The sequence below is a fragment of the Larimichthys crocea genome, chromosome XII (genome assembly GCF_000972845.2).
Source record: "Larimichthys crocea isolate SSNF chromosome XII, L_crocea_2.0, whole genome shotgun sequence".
NCBI lineage: Eukaryota > Metazoa > Chordata > Actinopteri > Sciaenidae > Larimichthys > Larimichthys crocea.
This window is the reverse complement of record NC_040022.1, coordinates 19,644,467-19,662,138: the sequence shown is the minus strand read 5'-3', so window position 1 is coordinate 19,662,138 and position 17,672 is coordinate 19,644,467. Positions and strand designations below refer to the sequence as shown.

At 40.7% G+C, this 17,672-nt stretch overlaps 2 protein-coding genes across 2 annotated transcripts; one reads left to right on the top strand and one right to left on the bottom strand.

Annotated features, from left to right (window-relative positions):
• Positions 1 to 3,651: 3,651 nt before the first annotated feature.
• ints15 (integrator complex subunit 15) lies at positions 3,652 to 7,801 on the bottom strand. The gene is made up of 8 exons (XM_019271114.2): positions 7,672 to 7,801; positions 6,614 to 6,814; positions 6,279 to 6,500; positions 5,952 to 6,117; positions 5,570 to 5,847; positions 5,239 to 5,476; positions 4,712 to 4,751; positions 3,652 to 4,129 (listed from the first exon to the last, which is right to left on the bottom strand). Exons 2-8 carry the CDS (start codon positions 6,806 to 6,808, stop codon positions 3,886 to 3,888), a joined length of 1,383 nt encoding a protein of 460 aa, XP_019126659.1. The 5' UTR covers positions 6,809 to 6,814; positions 7,672 to 7,801; the 3' UTR covers positions 3,652 to 3,885.
• A 1,021-nt stretch (positions 7,802 to 8,822) lies between these two features.
• Positions 8,823 to 16,485, top strand: rgs11 (regulator of G protein signaling 11). The gene is made up of 17 exons (XM_019271115.2): positions 8,823 to 8,865; positions 9,113 to 9,209; positions 9,430 to 9,480; positions 10,311 to 10,417; positions 10,633 to 10,684; positions 10,925 to 10,983; positions 11,084 to 11,160; positions 11,243 to 11,324; positions 12,123 to 12,191; positions 12,727 to 12,750; positions 12,861 to 12,922; positions 13,181 to 13,294; positions 13,441 to 13,556; positions 14,145 to 14,232; positions 14,316 to 14,454; positions 15,611 to 15,693; positions 15,793 to 16,485. Exons 1-17 carry the CDS (start codon positions 8,848 to 8,850, stop codon positions 15,929 to 15,931), a joined length of 1,377 nt encoding a protein of 458 aa, XP_019126660.2. The 5' UTR covers positions 8,823 to 8,847; the 3' UTR covers positions 15,932 to 16,485.
• Positions 16,486 to 17,672: the final 1,187 nt, after the last annotated feature.

Genomic DNA, 17,672 nt, shown 5'->3' with positions numbered 1-17,672 from the left:
AAGTGCACTGGTTTTTAGAACATGCTGGTTGGTATCCAAGATCACACTTATAAAGCTATTATATATCTCCTGCTTAACAAAACAGTGGACGTAAAGGGAATTTATTCCTGTCCTTTATTACAAAGAGCAGTCTCACACTCGAGGATTTAGAGTTCTGAAAGTTCAACAGCATTTTTTACAGCAAGTCGTTGTTGTAGTTTCATGCAAACACTGGCCAAGAATGTTAAGTCACCATTGAGACTGTCGGCACATTAAATTCTCTCTTTTTTTTCCAATGGGATCATTACTTTACACTGATGTGGTCTGGCTGGTAGCAAGCAACATGTAATAATGACTTAGCCTGTGTTGTTCGGTTGAATTGTTAACTCAAATGTGTTAGACGTGAACAGCACAGCAAGCTAACAGATTTTAACGTCATCCTATCATTGTGCTGTAAGAATATGGTAACTGTGAAAGAAGCAGCAGGAATGTTTTCCCAGCAAAAGGTGCCAGTGGAGGTGGCTGGTCTGGATCCTTGGTGAAAATGTATCAGCTTAATAGGAAACGTGTACAGTATGCACACGACTGATGAGACTGGGAGACCAAACCACTGTGCTGACATGATTTAGAAATCCTGTATGCAAGACTTCTTACAGATGAAACATCCTCTTTTGTGAACAAAATTTTGTGAAGCAGATTTTTGACACTACTGAGTGTAGTTGTTATAGTTTTAATACTGGCAGAAGATTATGCTACTATGACAAAGAGAAGTTAGATGAGAGCGTATACCGTTAACTTACTGTTAACTATTAACATCTTTGAGGAACTTCAGGGGACTTCCTGACTACCTCCTAACTTGTATAATATCTGCAAATAAGCTTGATTTCAGAATAGATTTGTAAGTTTCCAACTTAGATGTCAACAACTAGCAGGTGGATCTCCATTAAATTATTTACAAACATTCATTGTTCTCAGAGGACGAATCTTTTCGTATTTAATGACCTCGTTCTAAGAAATCTTTAGTTTCTTGGAGGAGTTCAGGAGTGTCTTCCTTTTCCCATAATACTGCTAAATCCGATTTAAAAACTGTTTGAAAACAATTAACACTCAGGTCTGTTTGTTTTCAGGCTCATCAAGCTTTGCAGGATGTTAACTCAGTGGCAGTGATCATTTCTTTGAGAAAAGTAAATGAGGCTGGTCTCACAGCAACCACAGCTGCACTTAGAATCATCACTGGATAAATGTTGTAGGATCTGACAAACCAAGCCTGTTAATGATACCTTGTGCTGTATACATATTTACTTGCAGTACACCACCAATTACATGATTTACAAAAGCCAGGTGAAAGATTAGTTTTTGTTCGTTCTCTTTTTGACATCTTCTCATTTTGCAAATATTAATTTTGACTCTCTCACTTCATTTTGAAACTGCAGGTAATTTTCCAGATGTTTCCTGTTATCTTATGATAGAGGAAGTTGAACAGGTGTGTTTTCATTATGTAACGGCACAATACAGAGGGGGAGATGAGTTCAGAAAATCAGTTCTGTACTCATCTCCATTTCTGCTTTATGTTATTTCAAGCATGCATCAGTTTTAGGCTTTTATACTTGAAGCTTAAACCCTCATTGTGACTTAAACCTTCTAAAAAGTGCCCAAGCACCAACACTCAAAATTAAAGTTCACACATCTGGTTTATGGTCAGCTTGAAGAATGGCTACTTTGTGAAGATCAGATTTAATGCTTGGTTTTTGAGACTTTTTTTCCCCCCGTCTTTCCACAGGAAACCACGATTCTGCAAATGCTGACACAGACAGTCCCACACAACCATACTGCACACCTGCAAGGGCAATGTGGACCAACCCAAACCAAGATTTCTCCTCCAACCCATTTATAATTTCATATAACTGTGCACAGAGAAAACCAGAGAAGACAGGAGGGCATATCGGGTGTCATGGTACAAAACCATATACAAGGTGCAGTAGAAGACAAAGTGAGGTATTGTGTATTTAGTTCACAGTGACTAACCTACGCACGACCATGACACTTTGAAAGTAACAGACCATTTGAATTTGTAATTTCCTCTCATTATGAGCCTACCAAACAGGGCAGCTCTTGTGTGATTTACACTCTCTCTTCGATACCGCCTTTTTCACTCGAATATTATCTGTTGAAACCTTCTGCCAACCTAACAGTAATGCATCCCTGACCCAGAACAGATATACTTATCAACGTCCCACCCATGAGCTCTACAGGGGGGGAGACCATAGACAGTGCAATCTACAATATATGAACAATCAACCTTTAACAGGACCAACTGGACACCTGTGAGAGACAGTGTGAAGTGACAGCTGGAACCAAAAGATGTTGGAACATGTAGACGTGTATCTGTGTTGATCTTGTTCCAGAGAGTCTTTAAGAAGCCGGACCATTGTAAGACACTGCTAGTAAAAATAGACCAGCTGCTAATTATAGCCACAATACTGTGTATGAGTGAACAAAAGAACACTAAACACGGATGTGTATTTCCTTCCCAGCACACGCAGAGCACCTATAAAAGTCGATTATGAGGAAGTAAGATCAAATAAGAAAGAGGAATGTATGAACATCATGCTTGTACATTACCAAATAGTCTTATGAAATTCTCCAATTCACTTTTGTTTTAAACCTGTGTGCAATGTACTTAAACACAGAGGTAAAGACAGCTACTGCAGAGACTACTATGGATGATGCAATTCACATCCTGGATGAGGGCAGCAGGGGTCCTAGGGTGGGTCCAACATCATTTGTCGGTGCTGTAGAAGAATGATATGCTATCAGTCTAATAACAGAGGCCAAGCTTATGCACAGGGTTTGGCTCTGACATCATTGGTTACATAATGACCCATGCTGGTCTGGGGTGGGTGAAACTGGAGGCTCTCAGCAGTGTGTGTACACCTGAGCTTACATGGGTCAAACTGGAGTGTTTTCTTTATCTCCTCTGTGTTTTAGTCACAAAATAAAGGCCCACCTTAAAGAAATCAATATCCGTTCGAGTGCATGCTATAGTGAGCATTTTCTCACCGCTTTACTTTGCCGTCAGATCTAATAGGCCGTGTGGAGCACAGTTGGGCTTAGGTGTAGGAATATGTAAGTACTAAAGTTGGAACAATGTAGTGCCAAGGGAAAGAGTCGTCTGATGACAAGGTAGTGGAAGTCAAAATATGCTCACTATAGCATATACTTAAATGGATATTGATTTTTTTGTGGCTAAAACACATTTATCTGCTGCCCCTCTCCGGAGCAGTGCTTTGCTCCACTTTCATGCCAGGACCTCAGCCTGCTTCTCCAAACTTGCAGCACACTGATGAATGCCTACCGTAGGTAACAGTGACTATGCAAAAGTACCTTTTATAGCACCATTTAAAAGAGCAAAGATTTTAAAGAGCTCTTGTTCATGGTGTTAAATACAGCAATTGTAATTTGTATAAAACATAATTAAGCCTATGGTGGAGTTCTTAACATGCAACCTTGTACTCCATAATAATGCATATTCAATAAAATTCAAATGTAATGATTCAAATAAAGCCCTGTAATATCTCACTGAAGTTTTAAAGCTGATATACTGTTGGGGCAGTAGGTGGGAGCAGGACAACGGCGACCACAAGTGGTTGGTATAAAGAACAACACCAAGAGTGAGGTAAAAAAATATTTATTGGACAGACGAGTTAACCTCACAGACTTTTAGCAAAAGCAAATCTGCTTATCAACATCATAATACATTCACACATTAATTCATACACGCCAACAGACAGACATCAAGCCCCATTGCCCAACACACACACACACACACGCACACACGCACACACACACACACACACACACACACTTACTCACACCAACAACTTCACGTCTGCAAACAAGTTTCTTTTAGTGGCTGGGTCGGAAGGGGAACGGCATCCCCGTCATGAAAGGCTGAGCGGGGTACTGAGGGTGAGAGGAGGGGTGGGTGGCTAGAGGTGTGTGTGGCGTGTGTGCAGGGTGTGCAGGGTGTGTGGGGTGTGTGGGGTGTGAGGCGATGGGGGAGTGAGCTGCATGCGGGCTGAAGGCCAGTGGAGGGGTGTGAATGTTGTTGTAGTACATCACTGGGCCTGACAGCACCAACTGGAGCAAACTGGAGACAAGAACAAGAAAGAAATAATTAAAAAAAAAGAAGTATAAGTCATGTTCACATCAGAACAAAAATCTGAGGCCCCCATCAAAACAATACTTCATTAAAATACAGATAGAGCGATGCACAGTTGTGATTTACATGGATATAACCATTTTCTGGCTTCAAAACTGGATTTCTGTTCCAACTTTATGTAAGTAAAATAATTCAGAATGCTGGAATATAATCTTTAGACTAATAAAACATATACAACATTATGTGTGTGGAACAAGCTGAATGTGTAATACCCTTGTGGTAGGGTGCAGGTTAAGGATGGCACTATTTCTTCAAATGACATCAGAAATGAAGTGTGTGTGTCTCAATATTTATGTCCCATCTTAAATGACTGGAATTAAAGTTGCAGTGTCGTTGAACTAAAGTGGTTTTATTTTCATTTGTACATTTTCGGGAGAGTATCATCAGGAGAGAGGCTAATGCTATGCTTATCATACTCTTATTTTTTTTTTTTTATAGTTCTAGCTGTTACCAAGTAACCAGTGGAAATTATTACAAGTTGAACGGGAATGGAAAGTTAATAGTTCTTACTTGTTGTGTGGGAGGCGGGAACAGATGGCTCTCAGGTCCTCTGTGGAGACAAGGCAGTGTAAAATAAGCACTTGAACATCACACCACAGCATGATGAGGTAAACCGTATAACAAGTGATAAAAACAAACGAATCAGTTATGAATGTAGTCATCACTTAAATCTTTAATCTGTAGCTATTCGCACATTTTTGTCCACTGCAAGTCTACAGCAAAGAAGGTGGAGAAGTTGTATAAGTTTAGGTGAAGGACTGATTTGTCACTATAAAAACTAGGCACCAACTAGGAAACTGTGATGCCACTAGGCTTATACTTATCTTTTATTTATGCAAATATTATTCTTTATTCATGGATCTATTGAGGTTCATTTATTCATTTTCCATAACTGCATATCTTTATCAGGGTTGTGGAGAGCTGGAGCTGATCCCAGGTGACATTGGGTAAGAGGAAAGGTCGCCAGTTCAGCACTGGGCTGACACGTAGTGGGAAACAACCATTCACTCTCACATATGTGACCGCCACCATCTTACCTCTCGAACACAGCAGGGCTCCATTGGCCATGGCCACTTGCAAGGCCTGTGCCAGCCTGTCCAGGGTCAGCTGGGACAGTGTGTGCGTGTCGGTGGATGACGTATGCGTGTGTTTGTCGGCCTGGTCCAACAGCCTGGAGAGGTCAGATGTCAATGTGGCCAGAGACTCCATCTGGAGCAACGCCAGGCGGCCGAAAAGCCCCTTCTCATTTAGTATGTTTGGCAAAAGCATGAAGACCTACATGTGGAACGCACGAGGAAATGGTTTGTTATCATCAATTTCAAGTGAACAATCAGAGTGAAATGTATTCTTGAGTTTGCAGAAACACACCTGTAGGATGCTCAGATGGAGAGCAGAGAAAAGAGGCCCCACCTCTGGCTCACTCTCAGTGGTGCCATTAGTCAGCGCCAGCTTTTTGTCTCTCCTGTAAGCCAGAGGCGCTTTGACACACCAACGCACCAACCCCCCCAACGGCGTGACATCTAGTGAGCTGATTGGCTGGCTGCCCGAGAGGGGCGTGTTCAGGAAGGTAATGAGAACTAGGCGAGGGTCATCTTGGATCCACGATGCAATCATCTGGAGGAGTTCTAGAGGAGGAGTGAGCTCCTCTAAAAACAGACAGACACACACGTTGTTAAAACGACTAAAAGGATGCAAACATCTTCTTACAGAGCTCAAATCCCAGTTTTTGGAGGTTGTCCCACCAAAGTACCTGAGGTGAGGTCATACAGGGTGGTGACAGCAGTGATGAACTGGCAGCAGAAGCGTGGGCTGGCGCTGTGGATGTTCTGCAGGGTGGGCACAGAGCCTGGCACCATACTGCAGTAGTCGTCTACTAACACCTGAGCCAGGCGCACACAGTACACACGGTGGGTTCTCTGCGGGAGACAAACACATCCACAGACATGAGTTCAGTAGAGCACAAGCACATATCCACACAAAGAAAGATAGAACAAAGAAGTACTTGAAATACTGTACATCACACCATAAAAGTATTTATTAAGATTAAAACACACATTTTGAGTGTTTGAATCCTCACCTGTAACCAGGTAGCGGCACATTCCAAAATAGGAACCCGTCCCACAGCGATTGCCATGGAGACCAGCTTGCCTAACAGTGCCATGCGACTTTCGTCTGCCTGGTTTCCTTGGAGACTGAAGAGGGCGGAGAACATAAGCTGACGGACAGTATCCCGGCTCTGTTCCTGGAAACAGCTGCACATGATCTCCAACAGCTGGAGCTCCTGGAGAGCACTCATCCTCTGAAATGACCAAAAAAAAAAAAAATACAAACAAATTCATGGGTCTGTCAACATTTGTGTGTTTACATTCTGGATTTTGGCGTACGAGCATCTCAAGCGTCTCGGTGCCATACCCTGGCTGGGGTGTTTCTGTCTTTGGGTGCATGCAGAATGAACTCCTCCACCAGCTCCAGGGTCTTGGAGTCCACCTGAGGAGGCTGCCTCCCTGACTGCACCAGGTTACAGATGTAGATGTCCAGGTGATACAGCAGCTCCTTGGCCGCGCTCAGCACATCGCGAGGCAGCAACGACTGACGGATGTCACCCATCACCACCTGACAAGAGACAACAGAGGAGATGTGACACACTCAGGGTTCCCACACCTTTTTCATGAACAAATTCAAGCACTTTTCAAGCACCTTCAAGCACCAGTTTTTCCATTTTTCCAGCACCTTTAAATAGGTAGCCTACTAGTTGTGTTTGCCATGATGGTCATGGGAAGTGCAGCGGTGCCACTGTATGGCATAATAATATGGGTCTAATTAGCATTATTTCATATGGTGGTAGATTGACTGTTTTGATTTTTAACTAATTGTGAATTGGCTTGTATTTGTCAGCTTGTGAGCGGTGTATTGTGTAACTACCATAGCGCAATAACAGTGACAAATAGACATCACACAAATTTCAAGCATTTTCAAGCACTTCACAAAAAATTCAAGGAATTTTCAAGGAATTCAAGCACCCGTGGGAACCCCTGACACTTTAAAGCTTCAAAGTAACTAATGAGAATGGCCTGCTTTGAAAAAAAGTGATTAAAAAGTTGTGATTGAATTGACACAATTTGTAGCTGAACAAAGTCTTTGGATCATTAGTCGGAGACGCAGCTACGCAGTAAATACATCGAGCTGTAACAACAATGCGCCGAGCCTCTGTTCAGCTACTCTGAAAGGACCCTGCATGAACACAGGCCCGGTTTAAAGGTTACTTTTCCACATATAGGTGTTACAAGCTGGAGGCTCCCAGCTGCAGCAGTCAGTCAGTCAGTCAGTCATCAGTCAGTCAGCAGCTAACGTTAGCACCGTTAGCTAAGTAAACTGCTTCCTGTTCCTCAACGAGCCTCGCGAGCGTCAGTCACCGTCCGAGCCGTCTTTGTGAGAGCAAACACACATCTGTTATCTGTCTGAGCTCTTACCTCTGCAGGAAACTCTTGATACACTTTAAAATCTGAGCCGATGATCAGGAGGACACTGGTGAATGGTCTCTAAACCACGACGGAAACACTTCCTGTCACTACGGGAGCCTGCGTGGGATAAAAACGTTGACGTAGCAGAGTCCCAGCATGTGCTGCCTGCTGGATGTCAACAACAAAGTTTAGACACATTGAAAACGGACAAACGGTGTAACTTTACTGTGAATTATGATCACTGTATTATTATTATTATTATTATTATTATTATGCATAATCACATGGCATAAACTGTTTATTACGTCTCTACATTATGAATCGAAAATTCAAATTAAGCTCCTTTTTAGCTATTTCAAAAGAGACTTTTTGTGATCTCATGATTAGAGAAAAAGAAAACATTTGTTTGTTTGTTTACTCATAGGCTTGTACTGGCGTGTATATATAGACTTATTCCATTATTTGTATAGTCTTTTTTTTTAATTAAGACTTGTTTTTATTATTTCACACAAAATTATACCGTAGGCCTTTTTACGTTGCAGTTTTTGAATGGGAAATACCTGTTTTCTAGTAAAAAAAAAACAAAAAAAAACACAATTAAACTAAACATGCTAAATAACATTAAATGGTTGAGGGAAGAAATGTTATTATTATGGGCTAAATATGTATGTAACTGATTTCAGTATAATCTAATATGATAGGATATATATATATATATATATATATATATATATAATATTATATATATATAATATATATATATATTATATTTATTTATTTTATTTATTTATATAAATTTATATATTAATATTATATCAATAATTTAATTTTAGTATATAATTTATTTTTAGACCATGTTTTATTGCCTTTTCAGTGAGGTTAAATATATTAGAGACAGAAATGCAAACACTATCAGCAGCTGTGTTTCGCTCCTGTAACAAGAGCAACTATATATACATATTGAAAATCACTTTGGCACACTGTAATCCTTTCTAATCTGCACAGGGGCGCGCCCTCCAGGCATCGGACCGGCTGTGGGGGAGAGAAGAAAGGAAACGGTGGTGCACTCCTGCTGCGCGCTCCCGACAGCTCTTCGGTCTCACACTTCACCGTCCCGTCGAGTGATCTCAAGCACACGAAGATGACCATCACACTCTGGCTAAAGGAGGCTGGAACCGGGAGCAAATGTCATGCTTTCGAAAGGTAGGATTATTCTTGATGATTCTGTTTCCTTTTGGGTATTTTCATAATGTGACATTTTATACTGGAGATGGAATGAATCCTAAAAACATACAACACACATAACGAGCTCCAGGATGAAAACAAGTTACTAAAAGGTGGAACATTTCGTTTTATTCTTAATTTCTGGTTTATATATGTGTGTTTTGCATGCTCATGTGGATATGTGTGTGCATCCCCGTGTGTGTGTGTGTGTGTGTTCTCTGGACAGATGGAGAAAGTGATTGTGTCCATGCAGGACCCTGACATGGGCATGAAGATGAGAAACCAGAGGCTCCTCATCACTGTCATTCCACACGCCATGACAGGTGTGTGCAGTGTGTGTGTGTGTGTGTGTGTGTGTATGTGTCCTTTATGCCAGTGTGCATATCTTGTGTGCGTGTGTGAATAAGCACATTGCAGCTTGTGTTTGTCCCAGCGGTCATGTTTAATGCAGAAGTGAATTTTGGAGAATACTGTGTGCTTTGCAGAGCAGAGGGAGGAAGTTTGTCCTCTTTTCTTGTCTCCCTTCTTTCTGTTTTTCCTCAGGCCGCGATATAATCGACTGGTTGATCCAGAAATACAATATCTGTGACGAGGGTAAGTAATTGATACATGCATTTTGTGTGTGTGTGTGTGTGTGTGTGTGTGATGGAGAGAATAGTTGCTGTGATTCTTCTGTTTCAGTGTGACTGGCTTGTTGTGTGTCGTTGCTAGTGTGTTGCCAGGATATGGTGTTTTCTCTTAAGCTGACGTGCTAGTGATGTGATGTGTGTGTGTATTGTGGGGTTTGCTGTTTCCAGTAAACAGGAATGGGGTGAGCCCCAGAGGATCCCGATCTGATTAACTCACCTGATGATCTGGGTTTGATTAGCGTCCCCTTTGGAGGTTGTCACCTCAGGAGAATTTACCGTACCTGATCTAAATTAGAGGTTGGAAAAAAAATGTAGACCGCCTGTCCCTTTTTCCTCAGAGACAGACTAAAGAAAGAGAGAGTGGTAGTCATCAGGGGATAGGGTGAGTGGTAACAGCTGATTAAAATGCATCGCGCAGCTTTTTTCGGTAGCTGTCAATCATAAAAGTAGGGCTCTTTAACAAATGAGGAGAGACTGAAGATTGATGATGCATTTCATGACTGGGACAAAGCCTTGATTTGAGAGCGATTGCTGCGGATGTTTGATGGAAAAAATCCCTGTGGGGAATGATTATTATTTATTTTCCACATTCAGTTTCATCCCTAATAAAATCAATAACTCCTTTATGTTTTCTAATTTAGTGTAACATCATCATTTACCAAGATTTTTATGTGCCATGCTGTGCCATGTGCTTAAATAAAAAAAAGCCAGATGAACTACTGAACTACTAAGTTTACACCCCTGACAATCGCCCAAAGAAACTGAAACTGTCTCCTTCTTTGGTGTTTATAACAGAGGCACTTCACGTTGGCGGCATGCTGGTGAGATACGGGTATATTTACCCTCTCAAGGAGCCGAGATCTCTTGTGCTAAGGCCTGATGAGTCACCTTACCGCTTCCAAGTAAGTCGATCATAACGATTATGGTGTGTTTATTCTGTCTGCCTGTGGAAAGAAAAAGTTTCAATGCTTTACCACTTTTGACTGAACCACTCAGTAACTCACTCACTCCATTAGTCCACCTCTTAATCCGCCATCCATCTGCCACTCTCTGCCGTCACCCCCTTTGCTATTAACTTTCATTAGAAATCTCAAATACTGTCACTTGTTTTTCACAGACTCCTTACTTCTGGACTAGTACCCGGTGGCCTGCCTCAGAGCTGGACTATGGTAATACCAAAAAGAAACTGAAGGTGTAAAAGCAAAAAAAAAACAAAAAACATTTCCAAACGCACAATAAAATGTGACAAACCACTACTAATTTGACCATTTCAAACCTTTTATAAGAGTCCTGATTAGTATTTAGAGGAGCTTTGAGTAAAATATACGCTGTAGATCAGGACATGAACCTCTCAACCTCTGTTTTCATTTCTTTTTTCACTGTTTGTGTTTTTCCTTACATTCCAACAGCAATCTATTTGGCTAAAAAAAACATAAGGAAACAGGGAGAACTCATGGAATATGAAAAGGTGAGTAAAATGTGTAAGTAAGAGAGAAAACATATGTGTATTGTGAATTATGCAGTAGTAATTCTAGTCATTTTTGTATTTTCTTTTCTTTCTTTTTTAGGAGAGGTACAGCGTGTTGAACAAGAGGATCAACCACACCTGGGACTTTGTGGTCATGCAAGCCAGAGAGCAACTCAGGTACACTCACATGCCCAAATGCACCCCCACACACACACAAACTAACACACGCACACAGACTTACAGTGTGATTTATGTTTAGAGCATCCAAACAGAGACGGAAGGCTGACCGCATTGTGCTAGAATGTCAGGAGCAGGCTTACTGGCTCATCAACAGACCTCCGGTATGTTCACGGTATTATTTCACTCATACTATACTGTTCTACACTATATGTGTAGTATATTATTATTATGTACTATATATATGTTCTATATTATAGACATATTATAGAATCTATAATATGTGAGACTATGGTAAAACATACAAACATACAAATAACCATAAAATTGTGTATTAAAGTATTATTGAAGTATTTAAAACAGTCAGAGGTTCCACTTGCAGTCCCCTCTGCCTCCGACATGAAATATTTAACCCACCTAGTAAAAGCCTCAGCTGACAACAAAGGTAACATAGAGTGAGAGAGAGAGAGAGAGAGAGAGAGAGAGAGAGAGAGAGAGAGAGAGAGAGAGAGAAGGAGAAACATACACACGCCGAAAAATAATAATCATCATATTCCTTTTTCCACAACACACACCACAGGAGTCTATTTGATCCTTAAGACAGACAGAGAGAGGAAAGGACCACAAGAGGTGGGCAGGGCAGGAAGGGAAGAAGGAAAGGGATGCTGAGAAGTGCAGAGGCACTGTGAGGGAGAGGAGAGGGTGAAGCAGAGGACACGAGTTTGAAGGAGGGACTCCATCTTGTCTTGCCCTTATGAATTAGGGACGCGGGCACGGAGAAAGAGAAAGAGGAAACCTGAGAATAAAAGTCAGAGCTAGTGGAGTGGAAAACTCAAAGACGGATAAGTGCTCACTCACACGCATATTGTCATCGGACACACACACACACACACACACACACACACACAGACAGAGCTCAGGGACCAACATACTATATTTAGTTATTTGTGTCTTCTTTTCAGTCTGGGATGCGTAATATGTTGGACATGGGTCTAGAGAGACCAAATACCTTCAGCTCGCGAGTTACACTGGTCAGTGACATTGTCACATTTCATTACTTTCTGTTCTACTGTTTATTCCCCTCTGAAGAAAACTAATGTGACAATGCATCTGTCATCTATCTCATCTTGCCTTGTTTTATTACTTTCCCCCTTTCTTGCTGCTGGGATTATTTCAAAGTAAGTGTCCAAGTGAGCTGTACTAATTACAAATAATCTATAAATATAGTTTTTTTTATTACATAAATATCTTTTTTTTTTATGCCCTGACATGACATGAAAGCCATTTCCTCTGCGCCACATGGAAATTATACGTGATAGAACAATTTCAAATCATCCAGAGAAATCAATCTCTGATGATGATTAAATAATAAATAGTATATAATTCCATACTGTGCGTTCCCGATATGTAAGAATATATCCTGTTTTAATATTAAAACCATTGTTTGAACTGGTGAGTACATATAGACAGAGGAAGCTACCTTCTACTGTTAAATGACCATAAATGTATGAGGGAGTCAGTGTGTGAACTAAAGTGATGACACTGTGTTTCCCTTCACAGAACTAGAACAGTGACTACTACAAAAATGAGGTAAACGCCATATAACATTTGATCACCCTCACGTTAAGTACAGTGACTGTATATTAAAGTTCACTTTGTGTGTACTTACATGTGTGTTTTTTTTTTACCTTTGTTTACAGATTGAAACCTGTAAAAGGGCTCTCGGAAGAAACCGTGTAAAGTCATCCATCTGCCTAGAAGGGTATGTGTCCATGTGATGAACGCACATATACACATCCACACAAGGACTAATGGATACTGCCTGAATTGAACTCTATGTCTCGGGCAAATGCACATAAGGCTTAGTGCTTCCACTATAAGAGCCACTAATGGAAGCTTCCTGAGGGAAGTTGGAATTAGTGGCCATTAACGCTTATGATCTGAAGTACTAATACAATAATACTTTGTGTGTGTGTGTGTGTGTGTGTGCATGCCTTTGAATTTGCGTGTGGATGTGCAGATTTGTTAAATACAGCGAGCAGTACCTGAACCATGATCCCATTATGCAAGGCTGCCTTCCCAGTAACCCCTGGATCTCTGATGACACCGCGCATTGGACGATGAATGCAGAAGTGTGAGAGAATATTCACACGTACACACACATAATGTAGTATTACAATTGATCATAATTTAGTTTAGCTTGTTTCAGCTGTTGAAGCATCTTTTGACATATCAATTATTATTTTAGCTCATCGTTTGTCTGTTTGTGTCTGTGAGCAGGGTGCCTACACCGACACGTCTTCGAGTGGAACGCTGGAGCTTCAGCTTCATGGAGCTTCTCAATGACTCCATGGGGAAGCGTGAGTTCATGACCTACCTGGAGAAAGAGTTTAGTGGTAAGGAAGAGTGTGTTTTCATGTACTTGTTTGTGGTTGTGTTTGTGCGTGAGTGTCCTGAATCCAGACTATTCAGTCTGATGATTGAACCCAACCTAACTTGGTCAAAGAAAATCACACCCGTATTTCTACTCTATTTTTGAATAATAATAAATGGAGAAAAGAAATGCAGTTGTTATTCATATTAACAGTCTGAATTACATTATCATCCCTAATGACATTTTCCAATCCCAGTGGTGAGAGATGGAAGAGTTGAGGTAGTGGAAAAGAAAATTAATTTCATGACATTGTTATTTGAGAAGATGGAAAAAGTAGATTAGGAAAAAGAATAGAGGAGAGGTAAGTTTAAGGCAGATTTAAGAGTGAGATATATAGAGTAGAGGAAGATGCTGAACACCAGACAGGGAAGAGATTTGTTCAACCATGCAGACATGAAATATCGCCAGGGGCCAACATCTTCCACAGAGGCCAGCCATGCTATAAAAAGTCTCTTAATTGTGTGTTACATTTTCCTGCATCGTTGTTGTTTTATTCACCTCTATAAATACACAACACTTCATTGTCTCTCTTTCTTTTTCTCTCTGCTAGCGGAGAACTTGTGTTTCTGGCAGGCCTGTGAGGATATTAGACACGGAGAAAGTTCCAGGATCATACAGAAAGTGGAGGAGATCTACAAGTATGTGTAAAAGCACACAGGCATTCAGAAATACACACTATATTTACTTTGAGATGACAGCTACTCTTTTGTGTGTGACTTAGAAATTTCCTGGCTCCTGGAGCTGCACGTTGGGTCAACATCGACAGTAAGACGATGGATAAAACTCTAACAGGGATCAGACACCCACATCGTTTTGTCATGGATGACGCACAAATGCACATCTACTTTCTCATGAAGAAGGTCTGTCATTTGACTCACTGCAGTTTAATACTACATGTCATCCTTTGGATATGGATCAGGAAAGATCTTGCAGGAACCTACCAATGTTTTTTGGTTTACCCCCTTCACCACAAATCGATCCCTGGTTTGATCCCCTCCAGTCTGCATGTCGAAGTGTCTTTGGGCAAGATACTGAATCCCAAATTGCTCCCGAAGACTGTGCCATCGGTGTGTGAATGTGTATGAATGCTTAGCTCCTAAAACTGATGAGCAGTTGGCACCTTGCATGGCAGCCAATGCCATCAGTGTATAAATGTGTGTGAATGGGTGAATGAGATATGTCCTGTAAAACGCTTTGAGTGGTCGGAAGACTAGAAAGGCGCTATATAAGTACAGTCCATTTACCATGTTCAGTGTGATTGGAGGTATTACTCAAGCAAGTGTCATGAGTGTGCTAATGGATTTTTATACCATTCAGAAAAAAAATCAGTGGTTGCCTAGTTGGAAAAATGCATAAGAAAAAAAAACATCTAAAACAGAATAATCTGCATTCTGAAATAGTAAAAAAAAATGTAGCTCACTCCGGCAAACCCATAACCCAACTGACAAAAATGAAAGCATGTAAGTGACACGAAGCCTCCTATTTTGGCAAGCTTAGGTTGTGGAATGAGTGAGCGAAAGTGAAACTCAGAAAACACCCAAGCTGACATTTGTGGTACTTTCCAATAACGGTTTTTGCACCAGTAAAACAAATTTAATCTTGTCCTTGTTGAACTACTGCAGGGAGTTGTAGGACATCTAATTGTTTTTGTGTGATGTGTTTAACAAGGGTTTCGATCTTCAGGGGACAAGGATAAGTATTACTGTAATTACTGGCATTGTGTTTCTGGATTTTGTGAACTAGTAGCACTATACAAACTCAACACTAGTGGGCCCTGTATTGACCCCTGAGGGACGCCACATACAATGTCAATCATATATGGTGTCATCCATTCAGCTAGGATGTGAACCAGGCTCAGTTTATTTGGTCAAAACATACATTTTCTCTTTTTCTCGTCCATAAACTAAAAGCACACACATCAAAATGGAAACTCATAAGGTTAGCTTACAGTTGTTAGGTTACATAGTTGGTATTGTTGTGTGTTGCGATTGTATTTGTGTGTGTTTGTGTGTACAGGACTCTTACCCAAGATATCTTAAGTCTGACCTATACAAGAACTTGCTGGCCAAAGCTATTGTCCCCCAGGAGTCAAAGAAAAGGTACACATTACCACATTACCAAGTATCACTCTTAAGTTAATTTCACTCGATTAACGTCATTCTCTGATATTACACTTTCCTTTCTCCCGTTCCTCTCAGTGTGTTCCCCTTCATGAGACGTCAGAGGCATGCTTGCCCCTCCCCTGCTCTGGTTGTCACCCATGCGACAGAGGAAGACGGACATGCCAAGGGGGCCGGGGAAGCAGGTACCAACTCCGCAGCTGGTTCCCATGCCTGATGCCGGTCTTTAAAAAAAAGTGTCAGATTCAATCACCTCCATTTTCTCTGTTGGTCACCATAGCAACCACCCAAGGAGTTCTCCTCTGCTTTTTCTTTCAAGTCTAACTGTCCATGTGAAAGCCAGAGCGTTTCTTTCACCACTGCAACATTAGCAGGGGTAGGATTTCAACGTTAGAGCCTCCTCTCAAAGCACAGGTGTTAATGCATACCTCAGGAGCATCGTATCTTATTTCCAGAGCACAAGCAGTGAACAGCAGAGGGAAAAAAGAGCTTTTAGTCCTACTGTTAGAGTTTAATGCAGCATAGTCATCCTGCATCCACATCTCATCTCAGCCCAGAAAGTATGTCCTGTTGTTCTCCAAAGCTTTCTTTCTCCCCCAGCAGCTTTTATATAGAATCATATAAAATAATCAGGTTCAGGCAAACGGTTGTCATGTCTGTGATTATCGTACAGTTTGCTTGTTTTGTTCATTCCACGCCAGAGCTTCACTTTCTGATGGTTGTTGCTGTTATTTTTGCCCGAGCATGTTTTCATCCCAATAAAATATCACAACAGCATTCGGTGTTGTGTTGTGTTCTCCGCTCTGCATGCTGTGGTAAACTATGTGAGTGATCAGGCTTTTATTTTGAAATCTACCTCTTCTTTTCCTTTGGCTTTCCCTCATTCTTTACTACTCTTTTGATCACATGTTCTGTTTCTTTGTAGCCTTTGGGTCTACTGTAAGCACAAAGTCTTTACATGGATTATTTTAGTATTTAAAGTCAATTTGATTTAAAAATCAAATACAGATTTTGACACTGAGATATTCCTCATCTCTGAAATTTGAAGCATTGAATTATAGAGCTTATTAATATTAATTATATAACTTATACCTACATCCAGAAGCTTAAAAACCAGTGCTACATTGGCTCAGGTCTGTTTCGGACAGTGCCATCTGTCCCCTCCACAATTGTGTCTGAACTTACACACTTATTTTTACACCTGTCCTCTTTATCTAATAATCTTTTTACATTTTACCTCCCTTCTTTTCTTCATTGGTCCAGGTGAGTTGAAGTTTCTTCTACTGGACTTGCTCCCCCCACTGGCTGTATGTGGTCAAAATATCACACAAGCGTTCATACTGACTGTGAATTAGTATTTCCCACTCAAGATCTACTCTTCATCTCAGTGTGAACACAAGTTGTCAGCTGTTCAAAGTGTTTTCCTTCTTTATTTAAAGCTGATGGCCAAAAAAGATGAAGAATCCAGTATTTCAAAAAAGAAATTTATATTTGTACTTTCTTATCCCTTTAATGAGGGGGACACACCACAGATTTTACACATAAACGCCATAAGGAGGATTGCTAAACCTGTGAAAAGAGTTGCATAATATCTTCTATGGGTGTGAAGGAGTTATCTAAAGTCTTGGGTAGAGCCTGACCAGTATCCATACTGATATGGATTGTGTGTTACACATTTTAAATGAACATGACTAGTATTCAAATGGCTACAATTAATTAATTGAAGAATGAAAAATACTGAAATGAAATAAACATCAAATCGTCAAATCATTTTACAAATACAGCTGAGAGCTGTTTCTTCTCTGCCACTCTGTGCTGCTGGCCTCAGCATTGTGAATCACAGCGCACTCTGCTGGAGAAACTTTGCAGCAACATCAATATATTACCACAATCAATTTGTTCTGCATTATTTAATAGAAGAAAAAAACTGTTTTCAGATCGGTGCATATCAGATAACA

What these genes read in the sequence shown, in the direction of transcription:
- rgs11 (XM_019271115.2), top strand. An exon ending in TCATCCATCTGCCTAGAAGG is followed by an intron (nt 12,923 to 13,180) that starts GTATGTGTCCAT and finishes GTGGATGTGCAG; the next exon opens with ATTTGTTAAATACAGCGAGC. An exon ending in CCTGGAGAAAGAGTTTAGTG is followed by an intron (nt 13,557 to 14,144) that starts GTAAGGAAGAGT and finishes TCTCTCTGCTAG; the next exon opens with CGGAGAACTTGTGTTTCTGG.
- ints15 (XM_019271114.2), bottom strand. Translation starts at nt 6,808, where the DNA reads ATGGGTGACATCCGTCAGTCGTTGCTGCCTCGCGATGTGCTGAGCGCG. An exon ending in CCTGTATGACCTCACCTCAG is followed by an intron (nt 5,848 to 5,951) that starts GTACTTTGGTGG and finishes GTCTGTTTTTAG; the next exon opens with AGGAGCTCACTCCTCCTCTA. An exon ending in TCCCGCCTCCCACACAACAA is followed by an intron (nt 4,130 to 4,711) that starts GTAAGAACTATT and finishes TCTTGTCTCCAG; the next exon opens with TTTGCTCCAGTTGGTGCTGT.